The 18003-nt window shown below is 23.5% G+C and overlaps 6 protein-coding genes across 6 annotated transcripts; 4 read left to right on the top strand and 2 right to left on the bottom strand.

Annotated features, from left to right (window-relative positions):
- Positions 1 to 509: 509 nt before the first annotated feature.
- Positions 510 to 3170, top strand: PCHAS_0102900 (trophozoite exported protein 1, putative; the record flags this gene model as incomplete). The annotated part of the gene is made up of 1 exon (XM_735438.2): positions 510 to 3170. The coding sequence occupies one exon, from the start codon at positions 510 to 512 to the stop codon at positions 3168 to 3170; it is 2661 nt and encodes an 886-aa protein (XP_740531.2).
- A 1253-nt stretch (positions 3171 to 4423) lies between these two features.
- PCHAS_0102800 (dihydroorotate dehydrogenase, putative) lies at positions 4424 to 5962 on the top strand (the record flags this gene model as incomplete). Its single annotated transcript, XM_739051.2, has 1 exon — positions 4424 to 5962. The coding sequence occupies one exon, from the start codon at positions 4424 to 4426 to the stop codon at positions 5960 to 5962; it is 1539 nt and encodes a 512-aa protein (XP_744144.2).
- A 631-nt stretch (positions 5963 to 6593) lies between these two features.
- Positions 6594 to 8018, bottom strand: PCHAS_0102700 (mitochondrial chaperone BCS1, putative; the record flags this gene model as incomplete). Its single annotated transcript, XM_739050.1, has 1 exon — positions 6594 to 8018. One exon carries the CDS (start codon positions 8016 to 8018, stop codon positions 6594 to 6596), a length of 1425 nt encoding a protein of 474 aa, XP_744143.1.
- A 2247-nt stretch (positions 8019 to 10265) lies between these two features.
- On the top strand, positions 10266 to 11732 carry PCHAS_0102600 (RNA-binding protein, putative; the record flags this gene model as incomplete). Its single annotated transcript, XM_016797599.1, has 1 exon — positions 10266 to 11732. One exon carries the CDS (start codon positions 10266 to 10268, stop codon positions 11730 to 11732), a length of 1467 nt encoding a protein of 488 aa, XP_016652970.1.
- A 1219-nt stretch (positions 11733 to 12951) lies between these two features.
- On the bottom strand, positions 12952 to 14451 carry PCHAS_0102500 (conserved Plasmodium protein, unknown function; the record flags this gene model as incomplete). Its single annotated transcript, XM_739894.2, has 1 exon — positions 12952 to 14451. One exon carries the CDS (start codon positions 14449 to 14451, stop codon positions 12952 to 12954), a length of 1500 nt encoding a protein of 499 aa, XP_744987.2.
- A 1832-nt stretch (positions 14452 to 16283) lies between these two features.
- On the top strand, positions 16284 to 17687 carry PCHAS_0102400 (conserved Plasmodium protein, unknown function; the record flags this gene model as incomplete). The annotated part of the gene is made up of 2 exons (XM_016797582.1): positions 16284 to 17161; positions 17285 to 17687. 2 exons carry the CDS (start codon positions 16284 to 16286, stop codon positions 17685 to 17687), a joined length of 1281 nt encoding a protein of 426 aa, XP_016652969.1.
- Positions 17688 to 18003: the final 316 nt, after the last annotated feature.

The following is an 18003-nucleotide window of genomic DNA, read 5'->3' as shown; positions in this document are numbered from 1 at the left end:
TAAATAATGCATAAATAAGATTTTTGATAGTATATATTATATTTTTAATTGGTATTATATAATGTGGTTGTTTTTATAAGAATTAATGTTTATGTTATATCAGAATGTTTTAATTTCCTTATGAATTAAGTATTATTTTGTTATATTTAAAGAATGTAATTATGAAAAAAATATAATTTATATTTATATATTTTGATATATATACAAACATTTTGGTATCATGCATACGGAAGAGGTATACATGATTGTTGTATATGTAGCTATCTCTTTATGTATATATTATATATAGCTGCAAACAAACTAAGAAAATATCATAGTTCAGCTTATTAAACTTTTGAATAGATAAATATCCTATCCATTCATTAGATAAAAATAACTCTACAGTTGTTTATTTTGATGTATTTTTTTTTTTGTTTTTTGTTTATTATAAATCGTTTTTTATTCCCCATGTTTTGTATGCTTCTATAGTTTCATCTATTATATATATTAACAATACTTAAATAACAATAATGAATAGTAAGAAAAGAAATAAATATGATAAACAAAATTATACGCCATTACCACTCGAAAATACTGAAATAATTATTGAAAATATTTATAATTTAAAGCATTGTTTGAATTTATATCGAAAGGAATTACAAGAAAAAAACAATTATATCGATAATGCAAATGAAGATTTGAAGTTTTATAAAAATGTTTTAAGAAATATTAATGTAGTATGGAAAATATTTAACAGTGATTTATTAAACTTAATAAATAATGATAAAGAAATTGGCATACGTATAAAAAAAGAAAGCAATAACAAAAATGGCGAAGCAAGTGGTGATGAGTATGAACATATGATCGAGTCTCCTTATTATAATATAGAAAATTTCCATGATTTATTTTTAAAATATGTAAATAAAAATGATGGGAATGAAAGTGATGAAGAAGAGGACTCGGATTTTTTTAAATCGTTATCAGAAGACGATATAGAAAATATAAAAGCAAAAAATAAAAAAATAAAAATAGGTGAGGAAGAAAAAGCGTTTATCAAAAATGAAAAAAATAATGATAAAGAAAAAGGATATACAAATGTAAAACGAAGACGAGATGAAAAAGAAGATAAAGAAAGTTCAGATAACACAAAAGATTGTAATGGTAGAGAAAAATATTCTAAAACCATTTTTGAAGAAAAGATACGATTTGAATTTTTAGAAAATATTAAAAAAACATTAAATTTTATAAATAATATTATGTGTTTAAAGTCAAATATTAATATTGATTGTAATTTAGAATATATAAGAAAAATAAATTATGAAAAAAATGTTTATTATGAAAAATATAAAGATGAAAAAAAAAAAAGTAATAATGCAAAAAATGATTATAATAATATAAAAATAGAATTAGAAAGGTTAGAGAAAAAAAAAGCATCTTTACTTTTTAAGCTATACAATTTAAATATATGTAAAACGATTATTGAGGATGGTAAGGTTGAAAAACCTGAGGATATTATGCAAAATGAAATAAAATTAGAAAACTTTGACGAAGATAAAAATAAATTAATATGTATTAATTGTGGTTATGAAAATTTATGTGAGAATGGTGTTACTTTGGGTGAGCCTACTAGTGGTATGGTTACAAAAAATGAAAGTAATAATTTGTGTGTAGCTAAGCAATTATCTACACCAGGAGATACAAACATTGGTAATAGCAGTACTACAAATATGAATAGTACGATTGATAATTCAGGGAAGAATGAAAACGATAATATAGCTAATAAGGTGGAGTCCCAAATTTTGTTAAACTTTGAAAATTTAGTTACAAAAGAAAAAATAATACAAAGCGATCCATTTAAAAATCTGATGAAAGAAACGATGAATATTTATAGCACATTAAAGGAAAGAGAAAAAGAGATTGTTCTTTTAAAAAAGGAAATATTAAGAATGGAAAATGATAAAGATGAAGAATTTGATAATTTATTAAATGAAACAATAAATAATAAAAAAAAATTAGTTAACAAAATTAAAGAGTTAGAAATAGAAATTGTTACCTATAAATTAGATAAAGATAAAATTGAAAATAAAATAAATGCTATGAAAAATGAAGTCGATGTATTAAAAAATATTGAAACTAATCAAACCGTCCAATTAAAACAAAAAGAAAATGAAATATTAAAAATGAAAAGCAATATTGATACTCTAAAAATATCAGAAAATAATTTGAAAGAGAAAATAGAGATCCTAAAAAAAGAAAAAGATAACTTATTAAGTTCAGAAGGATGTATGATAAAAAATGTGAATATAAATAATGGCAATGCAATTGGTGATGGATCAAAAAATAAAACGAGTGTAGATATAGATAAATATAATGAACTTCTTCGTGAAAATGAAAATATGCGAAAAAGTTTAGAAAAAAAAAAAGATGTTGAAGAAGAGCTAATAAACTTAAAAAGTAGTTACGATTCTATGAGTGAAGAAATAGAAGAAATAACAAAAGAATATGAAAAAAAACAAGAACAAGTTGATGAAATGATTTTACAAATAAAAAATAAAGAGATGGAATATTTAAAAAAATATAATAATATGGTAACTAAAGAATATGCAGAAAATAATTTAAAACAACTTGAAAGTAGTTATAAAGAAAAGATATCTTTAATAAATGATACATATGATAAATATAAAAATTTTTCAAATTTATATTTATCATTATTTTATCATGCTAGAAAAAATGCAGTTATATCAGATAGTGCAAAAGAAGAACAAATGAATATAATTATAAAATTAAAAGAAAAATATGAATTAATTTTTCAAAAAAAAAAAGAATTGTCTGGTATATTAAAAAATTTGTATAGTTGTAATAAAAAATTAATTACACAATGTAATGATTTATATAAAGAAAATAAAAAACTTCAAAATACTTTATGTTCGATGGAAAAAAATAAATATAAAAAAGATATGTCACCAAGTAATGAAGATACTAATTTACTTATAGAAGAAAATAATGAATTGCGAAGAAGATTAATATGTAGTGTTTGTATGGAGAATTTTAGAAATTATATTATTATTAAATGTGGGCATATATATTGTGAAACTTGTATTTTTAATAATCTTAAATCAAGGAATCGAAAGTGCCCACAATGTAAAATACCTTTTGATAAAAAGGATTTGCAAAAAATGTTTTTAGACTGACCTATGGTCAATTTTATTTCTCGCAATGGCACAAACAATACACATATTGGATATGTGTTATCATATTGTGAAAGCAGAGATATATATATTTTTTTTAAACTCATTCTTCTATGTGCATAAGCACAGTAAATAATTTGTTATTCATAGCAAAAGTTTTATAATATTTATATGACACCCCCCCCTTTATAAACATTTTTTATAAAACATTTACAGCCATTTTTTTAAGATAGTTTTTATTCGTTTTTACTTTTTTAAGCATTTTCGTGATATTCTTCCTTTTAAATTTTAGTTAAACCGATACAAATATATATATACATATATAGTCTCGTGTTTTAACTATATTTTATTTTGTTTATTATTTTTTTTTTAATACCCACTTTCGTGCCCTTTACATTATCCATTTGTGAATAGGCAAGTTGTATATTCTTTTATACATCATATTTTTTTTAATTTAAACTATAAATAAAAACAAATTAATAACAAATTATAACCAAGTTTACACTTTCGTGTGGACAGGGCCCAATTGCTCATTCCGCATATACATGTACGCTCGCGCAAACACTATTTGTTATGCTATATGTATGTATATGTATTATATATATAGGAAAATTTTGCAAGTTCATTCTCAATAGTAAAACCTTTAATCGCTGTGGCTAGCGTGTTTTAGAATATGGATTGGGATGAAAAAAAATTTTGAAAATAAAAAATTGGGAACATTCCACAAATACATTTGTGATTTTTATTAAAATTTTTATGTTTATTTAGGATGACTTACGTTATTAATTTATCTGCATTGGTTGGTAATTTTTAATTGTACGAATAAATAAATATATATATTTTTTTATATTATTATATTATTTTCGCGCTTTTTTGTGGTCGAATACCGAAACGATTATCCTGGACGCTTTATGTTTTTACGAACGGTGAAATAAATATTCCTTTTTTTTTTATTATTTTATTAATTTAATAATTTTTATTATTTGTCAATTTGTTTATATAACGACAAATTTATTGAGATGTTCGATTAATAATTTTATTAAGTATTTGTTTGTTTTTATTTTGATTAATTTTTTTTTTTTTTTTTGCGAAGGTATAATATTCTCACATTTCTATTCATCAAGAAATAACTTAAGAATTTGATGAATGTCATGGAATATTAAACATGGTCAAAAAAAAATTTAATTAAAAATAATCCCAAAGTAGTTCATAATATATGTAGATATATTAATAGTTAAAAATTAGTACGTCCAAAAATGATTATGAAAAAAGGACTGGAGAGCTACATATCGAGGGGAAATTCAAAGTTAATTGGAAATTTATTAAAAAAATATGGAACATTAAATAATAAAAATAGTACAACAAAATATAGGAATTATTATAATAGTTTGAATAATATTTCCAAGAAGGATTGCTTAGTATTACATGATAAATATAGAATACTTGGATATAATGGTAATCGAGATTTTTTAAATATAAATGTTCGAACATATAGCAGTAGTAATTCAAATCCAGACCCTTTAAACGTAGGATTTTTCGAAGATGAAATGAAAAGATTTGATGAAAGAATGAATAAAGAAAAATCAAAACATAAAAGAGCTTTATTTTTTATATTTAGTAGTATACTAGGATTATATATGTATTTTGAATCATATAATCCTGAGTTTTTTATGTATGACATACTTTTAGATTTATGTTTAAATTATGTAGATAGTGAGTTATGCCATGATCTATTTTTATTATTAGGAAAATATGGTTTATTACCATATGACACAACTAATGATAGTTTATATGCAACGTCCGATATAAAACATTTAAATTTTGTAAACCCTTTTGGAATTGCAGCTGGTTTTGATAAAAATGGTATATGTATAGATAGTATGTTAAAACTAGGATTTTCATTTATAGAAATCGGTACGATAACACCGAAACCTCAAAAGGGAAACGATAAACCTCGAATTTTTAGAGATGTAGAAAATAAAAGTATAATAAATTCATGTGGATTTAATAATATAGGATGTGATCAAGTTACTGAAAATTTAATTAACTTTAGAAAAAAACAACAAGAAGATAAGCTATTAAGTAAGCACATTGTTGGTGTAAGTCTTGGAAAAAATAAAGATACGGAAAATATGGTGGATGATTTAAAATATTCTATTTATAAAATTGCTAGATATGCAGATTATATTGCAATTAATGTAAGTTCCCCTAATACTCCAGGTTTAAGAGATAATCAAGAATCAAATAAATTAAAAAATATTATTTTATTTGTGAAGGATGAAATAAATAGGATAGAGCAAAGAGCTCATACTAGTGGAAATTTTTGGGTAAATACAACAAAAAAGAAGCCTCTAGTTTTCGTTAAATTGGCTCCCGATCTAGAAAATAGCGAAAAGAAAAAAATCGCCCAAGTTTTATTAGACACAGGAGTAGATGGTATGATTATTTCTAATACTACAATTAACAAAATGAATATAAAAAGTTTCGAAGGTAAAAAAGGAGGAGTGAGTGGAGAAAGATTGAAAGATCTATCAACAGATTTAATATCAGATATGTATATATACACTAATAAGCAAATTCCAATTATTGCATCTGGTGGTATATTTACAGGGGCAGATGCACTGGAAAAAATTGAGGCTGGTGCATCAGTTTGTCAATTATATTCATGTTTAGTTTTTAACGGAGTAAAATCCGCTATTCAAATTAAAAGGGAATTTAATAATGCGTTGTATCAAAAAGGTTATTACAATTTGAGAGAAGCTATTGGAAAAAAACATAGTAATACAAAGTCTTGAAAGCTTAAAAAAATATTCATGTGTGTAAAAAGAAACAACATTCATGTATCACATCGTATGTACACTATAGATAATGATACGAGTGTTTTATGGATTATATGATGTGTTACAATTTTTATTTAGCTACGAAAAAAATTGATATTTTTAATTAGTATTTGATATATCTGTTTGGCATATTTAATCTGCACATATTGTGTATGTTTGTATTTTTTAATTTTATTTTATTTCCTTCTTTCATAATGATGGAATAAATTTTACATTAACTTGAAACGGTAAAAAAATTATGAATTTCTGTATATCTATGTTGATGGGTATGTGGAAAAACATACCGATCTGAGAGTTGAGAGCCATAATCATGTAGGATATGCATAAGTTGTTTATTTGGTTAGTAGAAATGGGCTTACTTGTGTTGCAGTTATACCATATTATTATTCCGATCCATATGCATATGCCGATATGCAGCGGGTTTACTTGTTTGTACTATATAATTGCCTATGTTTTGAGTATTGCATTATTTCACATTTTATTACTTCATATTTTGTTACTTCATATTTTATTACTTCATATTTTGTTATTCATAAATATATGCTTACCGTATGTTTTATTAATAATGTGTGAGTGGGAAAAACATTTAAGTGCCATCTTTTTTTTTGCCATATAAGTTAACCCAATCCTCAGCATTTTTTATGGTCTTATATGGATCATGCTTTGAAAATAAAAAGAAAGACTGTATTTCAGCCATACTTAAATTAAAATTTTGAAAAATCGTCGAAAATTTATCAGCCAAATCATTATGATTCGGAAAAAATCGTAAAAACATATTTTTATATTGATACATGCTTGCATAAGGAATAAATATTTTCATATCAACTCTTCCAGGTCTAATAAGAGTACTAGGGAGTTTTTCAATATTGTTAGTTGTCATAAAAATTATTCTTTCTTCTGTTGCTACAACACCATCTAATGCATTTAAAAGGCCACTATATGATACGCCTAATGTTCTTATAGAATGTGAGTCTGTATTGAATATAGAATTTGAGGATTGTGTTGTGGTATTAGGCTTACTTGTTGAATTGTTAGTACTAGTATTATCTAGTGCTGAGTTGAGAAAAATAAAATCGATATCTTCGAGAATTAAAATAGTTTTTGGAGGGACAGTTGCTAGTAGATGTATGAATCTATCATCAGTAAGATATATGTCATTAACATTTATAGTACAAATATTAAAATCAAAATATCCCGCTAATGCACTGATTAGACTACTTTTTCCACATCCAGGTGGACCATGTAATAAGTAGCATCTCCTATATGGTATACCTTTATCAATATACCATTTGCTTGAATTAAGAAAAGTTTGTATATCACTAATTATATATTCACGTAAATTTTCAGGTAATATAACTGAATTAATAGGTCTTTTATTTTTTGGTGCTCCAAAAGGTCTCCATTCATGACCAAAAGTTTTATATAATAATGTTTTTCCTTCTTCCTTTTTATCTATATATATTTTGGCATCTTTTAATAATTCTTGAAATATATATTTCGACCATACAAAGGTACTTAATTTTATATTTTCAAATGGTAATGATCTATTAGTTTCAGAAATCATATTTTTATCTCTATTTCTTTCAATAAATATAAATGTATTATTATATATAAATAAATGATTACCAACACTCGGAAGAAATGAAAATATAGCATTTTTACAATTTTTATCATTTATTATTTGTGTTTTTAAACTTAAATGTCTACTAATAATTCCTTTTTTCACCATATATTCTAGTATCCAATAATAGGATGTATCATTTATGGTTATTTCTAGCGATGTAAATAGATTTTTTTTTATAGCACTATACATATAGCTATTTAACCTATTAGCAACGGTGACAAATGCGCCAACAGATATTATACCAACCCCTGCACTGAAATATTCATTTTTTGTTATGTTTTTAAATATTGATGCGAAAAAACCATCTTTTTCGTCAAACGTAAATCCTAAACCTGGATTTTTTTCTGCGTTTAATTCGCAGTTTTTGTTCATCACCAGCTTTTGCATTATTTCGGCATGTGGATAAGCATTTGTGAGTGGAGTAACATCAATAAATGTTTTTTTTTGGGAATAAAATTATATGATCAATTTACACATAGGTAGGTGGCATGCGCTTTTTAGGTAGAAAATAGGAACTACCTTTTAATGCTCTAACAAATGTGATAAAAATTGTTTTTTCAGTGTAATTAAGTTGTTCTTCTATATGATATATTTTTTACCATTGTTTTTGTGTTTAATTCTGTATCTTCATTTTTATATGCCCATGTATATTTTATCGTAATTGTTTATATTAAACTTTTTTTAAATAGAACTAAACATATTCATACGAATTGAATATATGTCAACCAGAAAAAAAAGTAAATATAAATATGGATTTATAATTTTTGTACGAATATTTTTTTTTCTATCATTCAAAAGTCTCTTACTACATTATAGTGAAGAAAATATAGGGGGGTTAATTATGTACATGTATACGTGAATTATTTTTTTTTGCAATTTTAATAAAATTATTCTGTTTTAGCTACATTCAAGCGAATAGTGCAACTACAAATTATGTTAATGTGTTTAGGTGATTTAATAATTTTTTATTTCATTATAAAGTGGAAATAGTATAAAGTATGGGAAAAAACAACATGCCAATATTACGAAATAGGGGCAATTATTTACAAGCATATGCATATATTTTTTTTCTGCATATAATTATTTGTATTATTTTATAATAGATTTGTAACATTAAAATAGAATTGTGTTTTTTCTTAACAATCACATTGAGGATGATAGGAATAAAATGCAATGAAGCATACAAAATTTGATTTTATTTTTTTTATAAAGCCATAGAAATTAATTTTTTACACTTAACCATTATGTGTATATATTTATGTGAAAAGAATATCGGTTTCACGAATATAACATGCTTATAGAGATCTCTTAATTTTTTCACCTTAAAAAAGAAAGTAAACATTGGTATATTCAACCAGTAATTTTTATGACATCCTTTAATCATTTTAAATATTAATTTGATTGGAAAAATAATATATACAACTAAATTGAATTTTATTGAAATGTATATCTTTATTATGTCTTTGTATAATCTTTTTAATATTTCAAATTGAATAAAAGTATAGAGAGAAAAAGGTGTAAAGCCTTTGAATAAAAGCCAAGCAAAACGCACATTTTCTATTTAGTATAATTATATATGAATAATTATATATATTCCCTTGTGGAGAAGGGATTAATTATTATATTAAGAATTTTTTAACATAGTGTAAAACAATTTGGAAATAAAAAAAAACGTAGTAGTCTTTTGGTATAATATAACTCTTCAAGAGTTTTATATTTTAAAAAAGTTAATGGACAGATTGAATTTTATACATATTATTTGGGTCTTTTTTCATAAGTTCGATTTATAAATTAAATTGTTTGAAGGTGTTTAATTTTCCATTTTTCAACATTCTCCTATGCCCCTCATTATATTTAGTCTTATTTTAAAAAAAAAATAAATAAGTGCAAATACAAATAAAAGTGTTTTAAACAAGTATAAGAATGTTTTGTTAAATAATTATACAAGCATGATAAACAAAACAAGGAATAATATATAAAACAGTATGTTAAGGGATGAAAGAATATTTTTTTTTTGAAATATAATTTTAAGAATAAATCGTTTTTTAAACATTCCTTTATTATTTTAAAGAATATACACACACTAAAATTAAAAAATAAAAAAAATTAAAAAAGTAAAATATATAAGAAGTATATAATGAAATGAGATTAAAAAAAATAGAGGGGAAATGAAAAACATAATGAATAAGTAATAATAAATAGAATGAATTATATGCATAAACTTAAACTGATAAAATTAATAGAGGAAAAAACATGGTATAAATATGGCGTAATGCTATATATATTTTTTTTAAATTTATATTGCATATAAAATGAATGAGTAAAATAAGTATATTTCAAAATAAAATATAAATATAAACAAATAATAAGCCTATATTATATGTATATAAAATAATGTGTGGCAAATAAAAATTTATAATTACCAAGTTAAAATTGTGAATAATAATTAAATTAAAAATATATTAGTATAGAAAAATTTTTCTTATAAACATACATTTGTGAACAGAATATATATGTATATATAATTATATGAATACCTTTCCATTTTTTGTGGCTTGTTTATATATTATTTTTTTGAATTGACCTTTCTCCGTTTTTTAAGTTATTATATAAAAAAATATATTTTTAAATAAAATGGAAAATGATAGAATGAATAACCTTCAAGAACAAGGTGATGTAAATAGAGGGTTTAATAACATGAACTATTACAATAACAATGCCAATGGAATGAACAATGGAAATGGTATGAATGCGGGATATTATGGTGGATATGAAGGACAAAATAATAATTTTAATATGAATACAAGCAATACAGGTATGTATGTTAATGAAGAAAGTTTTAAGAATAATCAAAATACCAATAATAATGCGATGCAAAATAATTTTAATATGAATAATCCTAACTATAATGGAGCTAATTATAATAACTATAGTAATTATGGCGTCAATTACAACATGGCCAATAATATGAGCACTGCTAACCATATGAATAGTGCTACTAGCATGAGCGCCACTAACAATATGAACGCTGCTAGCCATATGAATAGTGCTAGCAGTATGAATACCACTAACAATATGAATAATGCTATCAGCATGAACACTATTAGCAATAATGGGTATAGCAGCATGGGAAATGTAGCGCCAAATTATTATCAGAGTGATCAATATATATTAAATAAAAAAACAGCCAAAATATTGTATATATATAACGTAACAAGTGAATATTCTGATGAGAATTTTATTTATAGCTTATGTTCGATTTATGGTAGTGTTGATACAGTTAGCTATATGAAAGGAAAAAATGTATTTATAGTAAAATTTGGATCTGCAGATGATGCATTAAACGGATATAAAAATTTACCAACACATTTTAAAGACTTTCAATATGAGCTTCGTAATGAGTCTAAGAAAATTAGTTATTTTAGTGAAAAGGCTAATAGCCATAAATATATTTCTCCTAACCTTTCTGAAAAGAAGTTTTTATCATTAAGCCCAGAAAAACGAGAAAAAATTATGAGCATAAAACAAAAAGAGCTATTAAGAAAATGTAAGGAAAAATTAAATGAATATATTAACATGTTCAATAACAAAAATATAACAGAAGATGAAAAAAATAAATTACAAGCTTTGATAGAACATATAAAAGCCCGAATACATGCATTGAATAATCAATGTGATAATGCAAATTTAGGAGGAATACAAAATCAGTATTTATCAAACAATTATAATAATACCTATGAAAGTAACAGAAACACTAATAATATAAGTGGAAATGGTAATAATCCAAGCATTTCTAATAACATCAACTATAATAATAATAATAACAATAACATATATACAGAGGGTAGTACTACTATTAAAATTAATTCGTTGAATAATATTCAAAATAATGATGACTTAAGTAATTATATAATTCAAAACAATTCTATATTTTTAAATGAGCATATTTCATATCTTTCGTTATTTACATTTGGTGAAAAATATGCAATAATTAAGTATAGTAATCAAAATGCAGCAAAAACTGTTCTCAACAATTGCAGTATGTGCAATATTAATGCAGAATTTGTTCCTGATGATAACGGAAATCAACAAGGTAGCTAAAGGATGATGATCTAAAGACGTACAAATTTGTATGCAATTGCCGACTGGAAAATATTTTTTTTTACAAAATAAGACATTTTGTATAGAATTGCACATATGTGCGATATATTTTGAAGAGGCAAATACATATATACGTATACATGTGTATTTGCCTTTTTTTATTATTTTTTTTGCATGTTTTAGTTTTTTGTTAATGATGTTTAACGCAACACAAATAAATATTATTCTCTTTCCAACTTTGCTTTTTTTCAAAGAAAAGGGCATAATAAAATTTTTAAATACATATTATGATTAACACTCGGACAAATAAATTTTATTTTGTGCTTCCATTTTTATGGATTGGCAAATTTATTTAAATTATATATTTAATAGTAAATGTGCCGTTGTTTTGAGTTTTAGTAGGCACAAAAAAGTAGTTTATTTGTCTTATTTGAGTTAGTTTATTTTACATTTTCTTTTTATTATATTCATTTGGAATTTATATTTTTTACTATTTATTTTTCGTATTATTTCGTTTATTCATATTATATTTTTTTTTTCGTGGGTACGTGTGTGAGCGTGGATGTTTTATGTTCATATTAATGGGCATTCCTTGTGAGTATATAGCCATGTGTGTGCGAAAGGATACATATTGTTTAATTATCATATAATTCGGTTGTAAATTTTTTATGAATAAATGGAAATAATTTAAATAAACTTTTATAATTTTAAAAAATATTTACTATGATTAGTAAACGAAGTTAAATAGTTGTCTTATATAAATAGTCGAAAATATAATTAAAATTAAATTGTATGAACAAAATAATGCATCCATGGAAGGGTAACAAACTTGGATGGGTAGAAATATAGTATATCTACAAATATGCATATATTATGCATATACAATTGCTCGGATATGTAATGACTCAACAAAAAAAGCGATAGTGGTGAATGTATTGCTCGGCCCAAGTACTATATCAATTAAATAAGAAATAAAAAAAACGAAATAGAAAGAAATAAAATAATAAAAACAAAAGCAGGGTCGTAGCATCGGTAAGCATAGTAGCATTTGTACAATAAAAAAAATAAAATTAATAAAAAAATTGCGAACAATTTATTATAACATATCTAAATGATAATGAGAAAATAAAACATGGAACAGAGAAACGACATTATATACAATTTTGTTCTTTCTTTGTCTTCTATTTTTTTTATTAATATAAAAATGTATTTGTGTTTTTCACAAAAATGTGTACATATCATCCAAAGATTTTAAGATATTGTTTTTATTATTATTTTGCTCGTTTTTGTCAATATTTTTTTTTGTTTTGATTTTTTCTGATTTTTTTTTTTGTTCTGCTTCATAATGAATTCCACTTTCTACAATTTCATGAACGGCATTTTTTTGATTGTTTAAGAAATCTGTATTATGGTTTGTTTCAATTTCTGTTTCATTTTGAGGAATATATTTATGTAATTGTTCATCTGAATTGTCAGCAGAAACAGTAATATTAGTTAATAAGGAGGTTGCATTATTTAATTTATCAGCTATGGCTTGTTCGTTTTTTTTTTTTGTTAATAATTTTTCCGTTGTTTGAACTATATTATCTAATAGAACTCTATGTCCTTTTATATTTCTTGAAGCATTACTTAAAATATCATTACTTTTTTTTTTCTTTTTTTTTCTTTTTTTATTTCTTAAATTAGCTCCAAATCCTCCTTTCCCCCCCTTTAATCGAAATAATACATGAATATCAAGAAATTCATCAAAAATATTAATAGTGGATTTGTTTTCTTTTATTTTTATAATACATTTTTTTGTACCAGAGTTATTATGTTCATTGTTATTAAGATCGATTACTTCCCTTTTACATGATAAGCACATATCATTTATATTGTCCTCTTCATAGTTATTTAATTTTAATTCGTTTATTTTATTTTGTATATATTTCAGATTTATAGTGTTTAATGGAAATAAACTTTGGCTCTTGAAAAAGCTGGAATATTTATTTTTAGTGTTATTCATAATAGTAGCATTAGGGGTTTCATCATTAGAAGTGAATAAAGATGAATTAGCTACAGTCGAACTATCTTCATTGATATCTAAATCGGTTTTGAGATAATTTGGGTTACTTAAACAATTACATATGATGTTATTTTTTTTCAAATCGTTTTCACAAAATAGTTTATTATTTTCAAAAGATTCTTTTTGATCATTTCTTAAGATATTATAAAAAATGTTATAGTAAGAAATGTCTTTTTGTTCATTTATTTGTAAGTCATTAAATTTTGTGGGTAAATTATTTTTAAAAATATTATCATAAATAATTGGGTGTTTTGAAAAATTATCATTATACGTATTGAAGGGTTCTGAAGTGGTATTAGCTTGACATGCTGATGCATCATTTATCCAAGGTTTTGTATTAAAGTTTCGTTTTTTATTTTCAATAAAATTTATAAATCTTTCGTTTGTATCAATGTTGTTCATTAATAGCAATTTTTTTGTTATATCAAATACTAGATAGTTTCTTTTCCTTTTTTTTAAGAATATGTACTTTCTGTTAATAGCTAATCGAAATCTTTCAACTGGCAAGTTAAATATTAAATTTATAAGTATATAGAAAAATGCATTCGCATTTTTTTCTAATATTTTAATTTCATACTTGCTCAAGAGTTCTTTAATCTTTATTCGTTTATTTATGGTGTTACTCCCCATATGAATTATATAGTTGGACGTCATTTTTTCCAAATAAAAAAATATTTCATTATAGTGTCTGGGGTGGTGAATATACAGAAATTAGAGGAGGCGTACGCATATATGTACTATAGAATATATACGTCTATTATTATATATGTATTGGATATGCGCATAAATAGACATGCATTATGTAAGTGACCATGGTTTAATAAATTTTATTCACGCTTATTCGTTTTATAAGCATATTAAGTATAAGCAAAATAATAAAAAAACATCAATTTAAATACAGATAAATATGAATTTCAACCCAAAGTTTATAAAAACACAAACATTAAAAACAAAAATAATAGTACATACGAATAATAGCACAAAAAATGATGTAGCATTATTATGGAATTATATATTAACGACTATGGATTCCCCTTCATTATGTTTTAAGCAATAGTGCAGCATCCACAAAAGAAGGGGAATAAAACAAACATGATAACAGATGATATTTATTGAAAAGTATGGGTAATAATATATAAATAATTTCTATATATATTTGGGTAAGATTCGTAAGTTATGCGAAAAAATTAATAAATATGAGATATGCAAAATAAATATAGAAATATAAAATGAACATAAGAAATGAAAAGCATAAAATTGCAACATCGCAGATAAGCAATGCCATACATATAACGAAACAATTCAAATTATTGTATATATATATGATATAAATATAATTATTTGTTGTTTTACACTAAATATTTTTATTAATTTTATATTTATGTATATTACATATATTATTATGCATTTTTTGGTATGATGATTTAATATATTCCTATATTTACGTGCGCATTTATATAGCTATATGCAATGCTATTATAAATATGCAGGGCATAAATAAGCTTTGCCACTTTACAAAAAAAAATTTGAAGTATTCATTTTTTATTATTACTTATTCATATTTATTTACATATTTGTTTATGCTATCAAATTTAATTTAAAAAATAACACAAAAAATGAAAATAAAAAAATAAATGAAATGAAACAGAAAAGTAATAAAAATAAAGATAATACAAATAATTATAAAAAAATCCTTAGCTTGCTTTTAAGGGTCATGTACTAATTTGATATATTTTTTTTTTTAGCTGTATGAGGGAAATGCTTAAATAATAGTTGTACTATTTTAAGCAAATATAAAGTGAGCAAAGCAGATAATAAAATGTAAATAAAAAAGGGGAAGCATATTTATTTCGTTTTCCACTTTCTTATTTCCTTTATACAGAGTATTATTTTATTTATTTATATATGTTTATTCCTTTTACCAATTTTTTATGGGTTGACAAAAATATGCAACGAAAGAAGTATCAATAAAAAGAGAAAAATAGCATGAGACAAAGAATATCAAAATCAAATAAAGAATTATGTTGGCACATTAAAGAATTGTTAAAATAAAAATATTGTGGAAAAACTATCGAATACTAATAAGGAAGAATGTATATGAAATTAGTCATAAACGAAATGTAAAAGGGCTGTATATGATATAGTACATTTTTTTGTTATTATAATTTTTATTATATATTTTTACATTTTTTTTTATGGGCATGATATAAAATAAATTATTAAAAATTATAAAACATAAATTTGATGAATCCTTTTGGCGAAGCATTGAAGCATATAAGCTGATTGTATATGGAAGTAAATAGGGATATATTATAGTTTTTTTTAAACATGCATTTGAGCAGCTTTGTAGTTCTTTCTCTTGCATGAGAATATATTATATGAAAATATTTTCATGTATCCTTATGTGTGCATAGCGTTAGTTTGATGAGGTACATATGTATATGTGTGGCCTTAATATTAATTGACTTTCATAAGGGATATATAGAATGGAGAACGTAATAATATCAAATAGTAACAATGTAAACTTTGATAAACCAGAAACAATTGGAAATATGAAACTAAACGATGATGATAATAATAAAATAATAATTGATGAAATTAATAAGACCTCCTTATATTATAAAAATGCAAATACAAGTACACAAATCCAAGAAAATACAGAAAACAAAAAAAGTAGTGATAATGATAAAGAACAAAATATTTTAAATACCGATTTTAATAATGATAATCCAAAAGATGCTGAGAATAATATTATAAATTCTCAACAGGATAATGATGATGCTAAAAATAAAATACCATTAAATAAAAAAAAATCAAATTATAGCGAAGAGAAAAAAAAACAAACAAGCTTACTAAATAATAATAAAAATAATAGTAAGCTAGTAAAATTAAAATCGGAGAATGATAATATTGATTTAAAAAAAAGTGAATCTATTAAATATAAAACTAGCCTTAAGGCGAACTGTCCAAATAATGTTAAAAACAAAATCAATAATGAAAACGTTGGAAATAATTATTGTAATACAGACGATATTACTGATAAAAAAAAAGTGCATTTAAATGAGCAGGCAAGTATACACAATAAAAAAGGCAATAAAGATTTATCTTCTTCAATTAGTAAACATGATGATGTTGAAATAAATAAAGAAGATATTTTATTCCAGTACGAAAAATGTTTAAGTAGGAAACGAAAAGAAAAAAAAAAATTAAAAATGAAATCAAAACTATTTAGAAAAAGCGTTATGTATTCAAAATATTCTGGACGTGATGTACTAAGCGTAGTTAATCAAATGAAACTAAATTTGAGGTTCTATCAACGAGAGATGGATGACTTTTTAAGTGTCATATGGAATCTTCAAAATATGTAAGGAACCTGAAATGTTTTGCATGCATAGTGTTATATAAGCACGCGAATGATCAAAAAATACATAATATTTGAAAAAAAGAAATGAAAAATATAATTTTTTATTTATTTTATCATTTTTAGGGTTTTGATAGAACGGGAAAAATATAGAGAATTAAAAGATATGCTAAAATATACAACAGAAGAAATAGAGAAGGAGAATAACAAATTATATGATGAATTAAATTTATTCAAACAAAAATATAGCAACTTAAAGAGTGTTATATCAAATATTGGTTATGGAATGTTTTTAAATATTGAAAAACCAGAAGTAAATAATTATAAACATTCTATTAAAGGTAACAATTCATTTATACAGTCTGAAAAACTATATACCGATGATATACATGAAGAAAATGATGAAGGTGATTATGTTATGATTAATGAGCCAATGAGTAAAGCGAGTGATTGTTATAGTAATTATCATAGCACAAGAGGTGGAAGAACTCGTAAAAATTCATCCTTATTAAAATATCTTGACTTTTAAATATTCAAATGTGTATAATATATAACCCTTGAATGGTCATATATTAAGGTATATTCCAAAGACGAACATCCATAATTATCTTTTTTGTAATGATATAAAGTAAAATTTGTTAATAAAAATATGCATTTAAATGTTATATTTTTTACTTATTTAATTAAAAAAAACAAACATGTTAATGCGCACCATTTGGTTATTGCGTATGTCCATTGTTGGAAACAAAACTATATTGTTTTTTCTTTTTCTTTTTTATGTAAAAATTTATAAAGCATTTCAATTTATATTTTAATATATTTTTTAAGTTTTTTGCATGTATATA

The sequence above is a fragment of the Plasmodium chabaudi genome, assembly GCF_900002335.3.
Source record: "Plasmodium chabaudi chabaudi strain AS genome assembly, chromosome: 1".
In the NCBI taxonomy this organism is placed as follows: Eukaryota; Apicomplexa; class Aconoidasida; order Haemosporida; family Plasmodiidae; genus Plasmodium; species Plasmodium chabaudi.
This window is presented reverse-complemented; position numbering and strand designations above follow the sequence as displayed.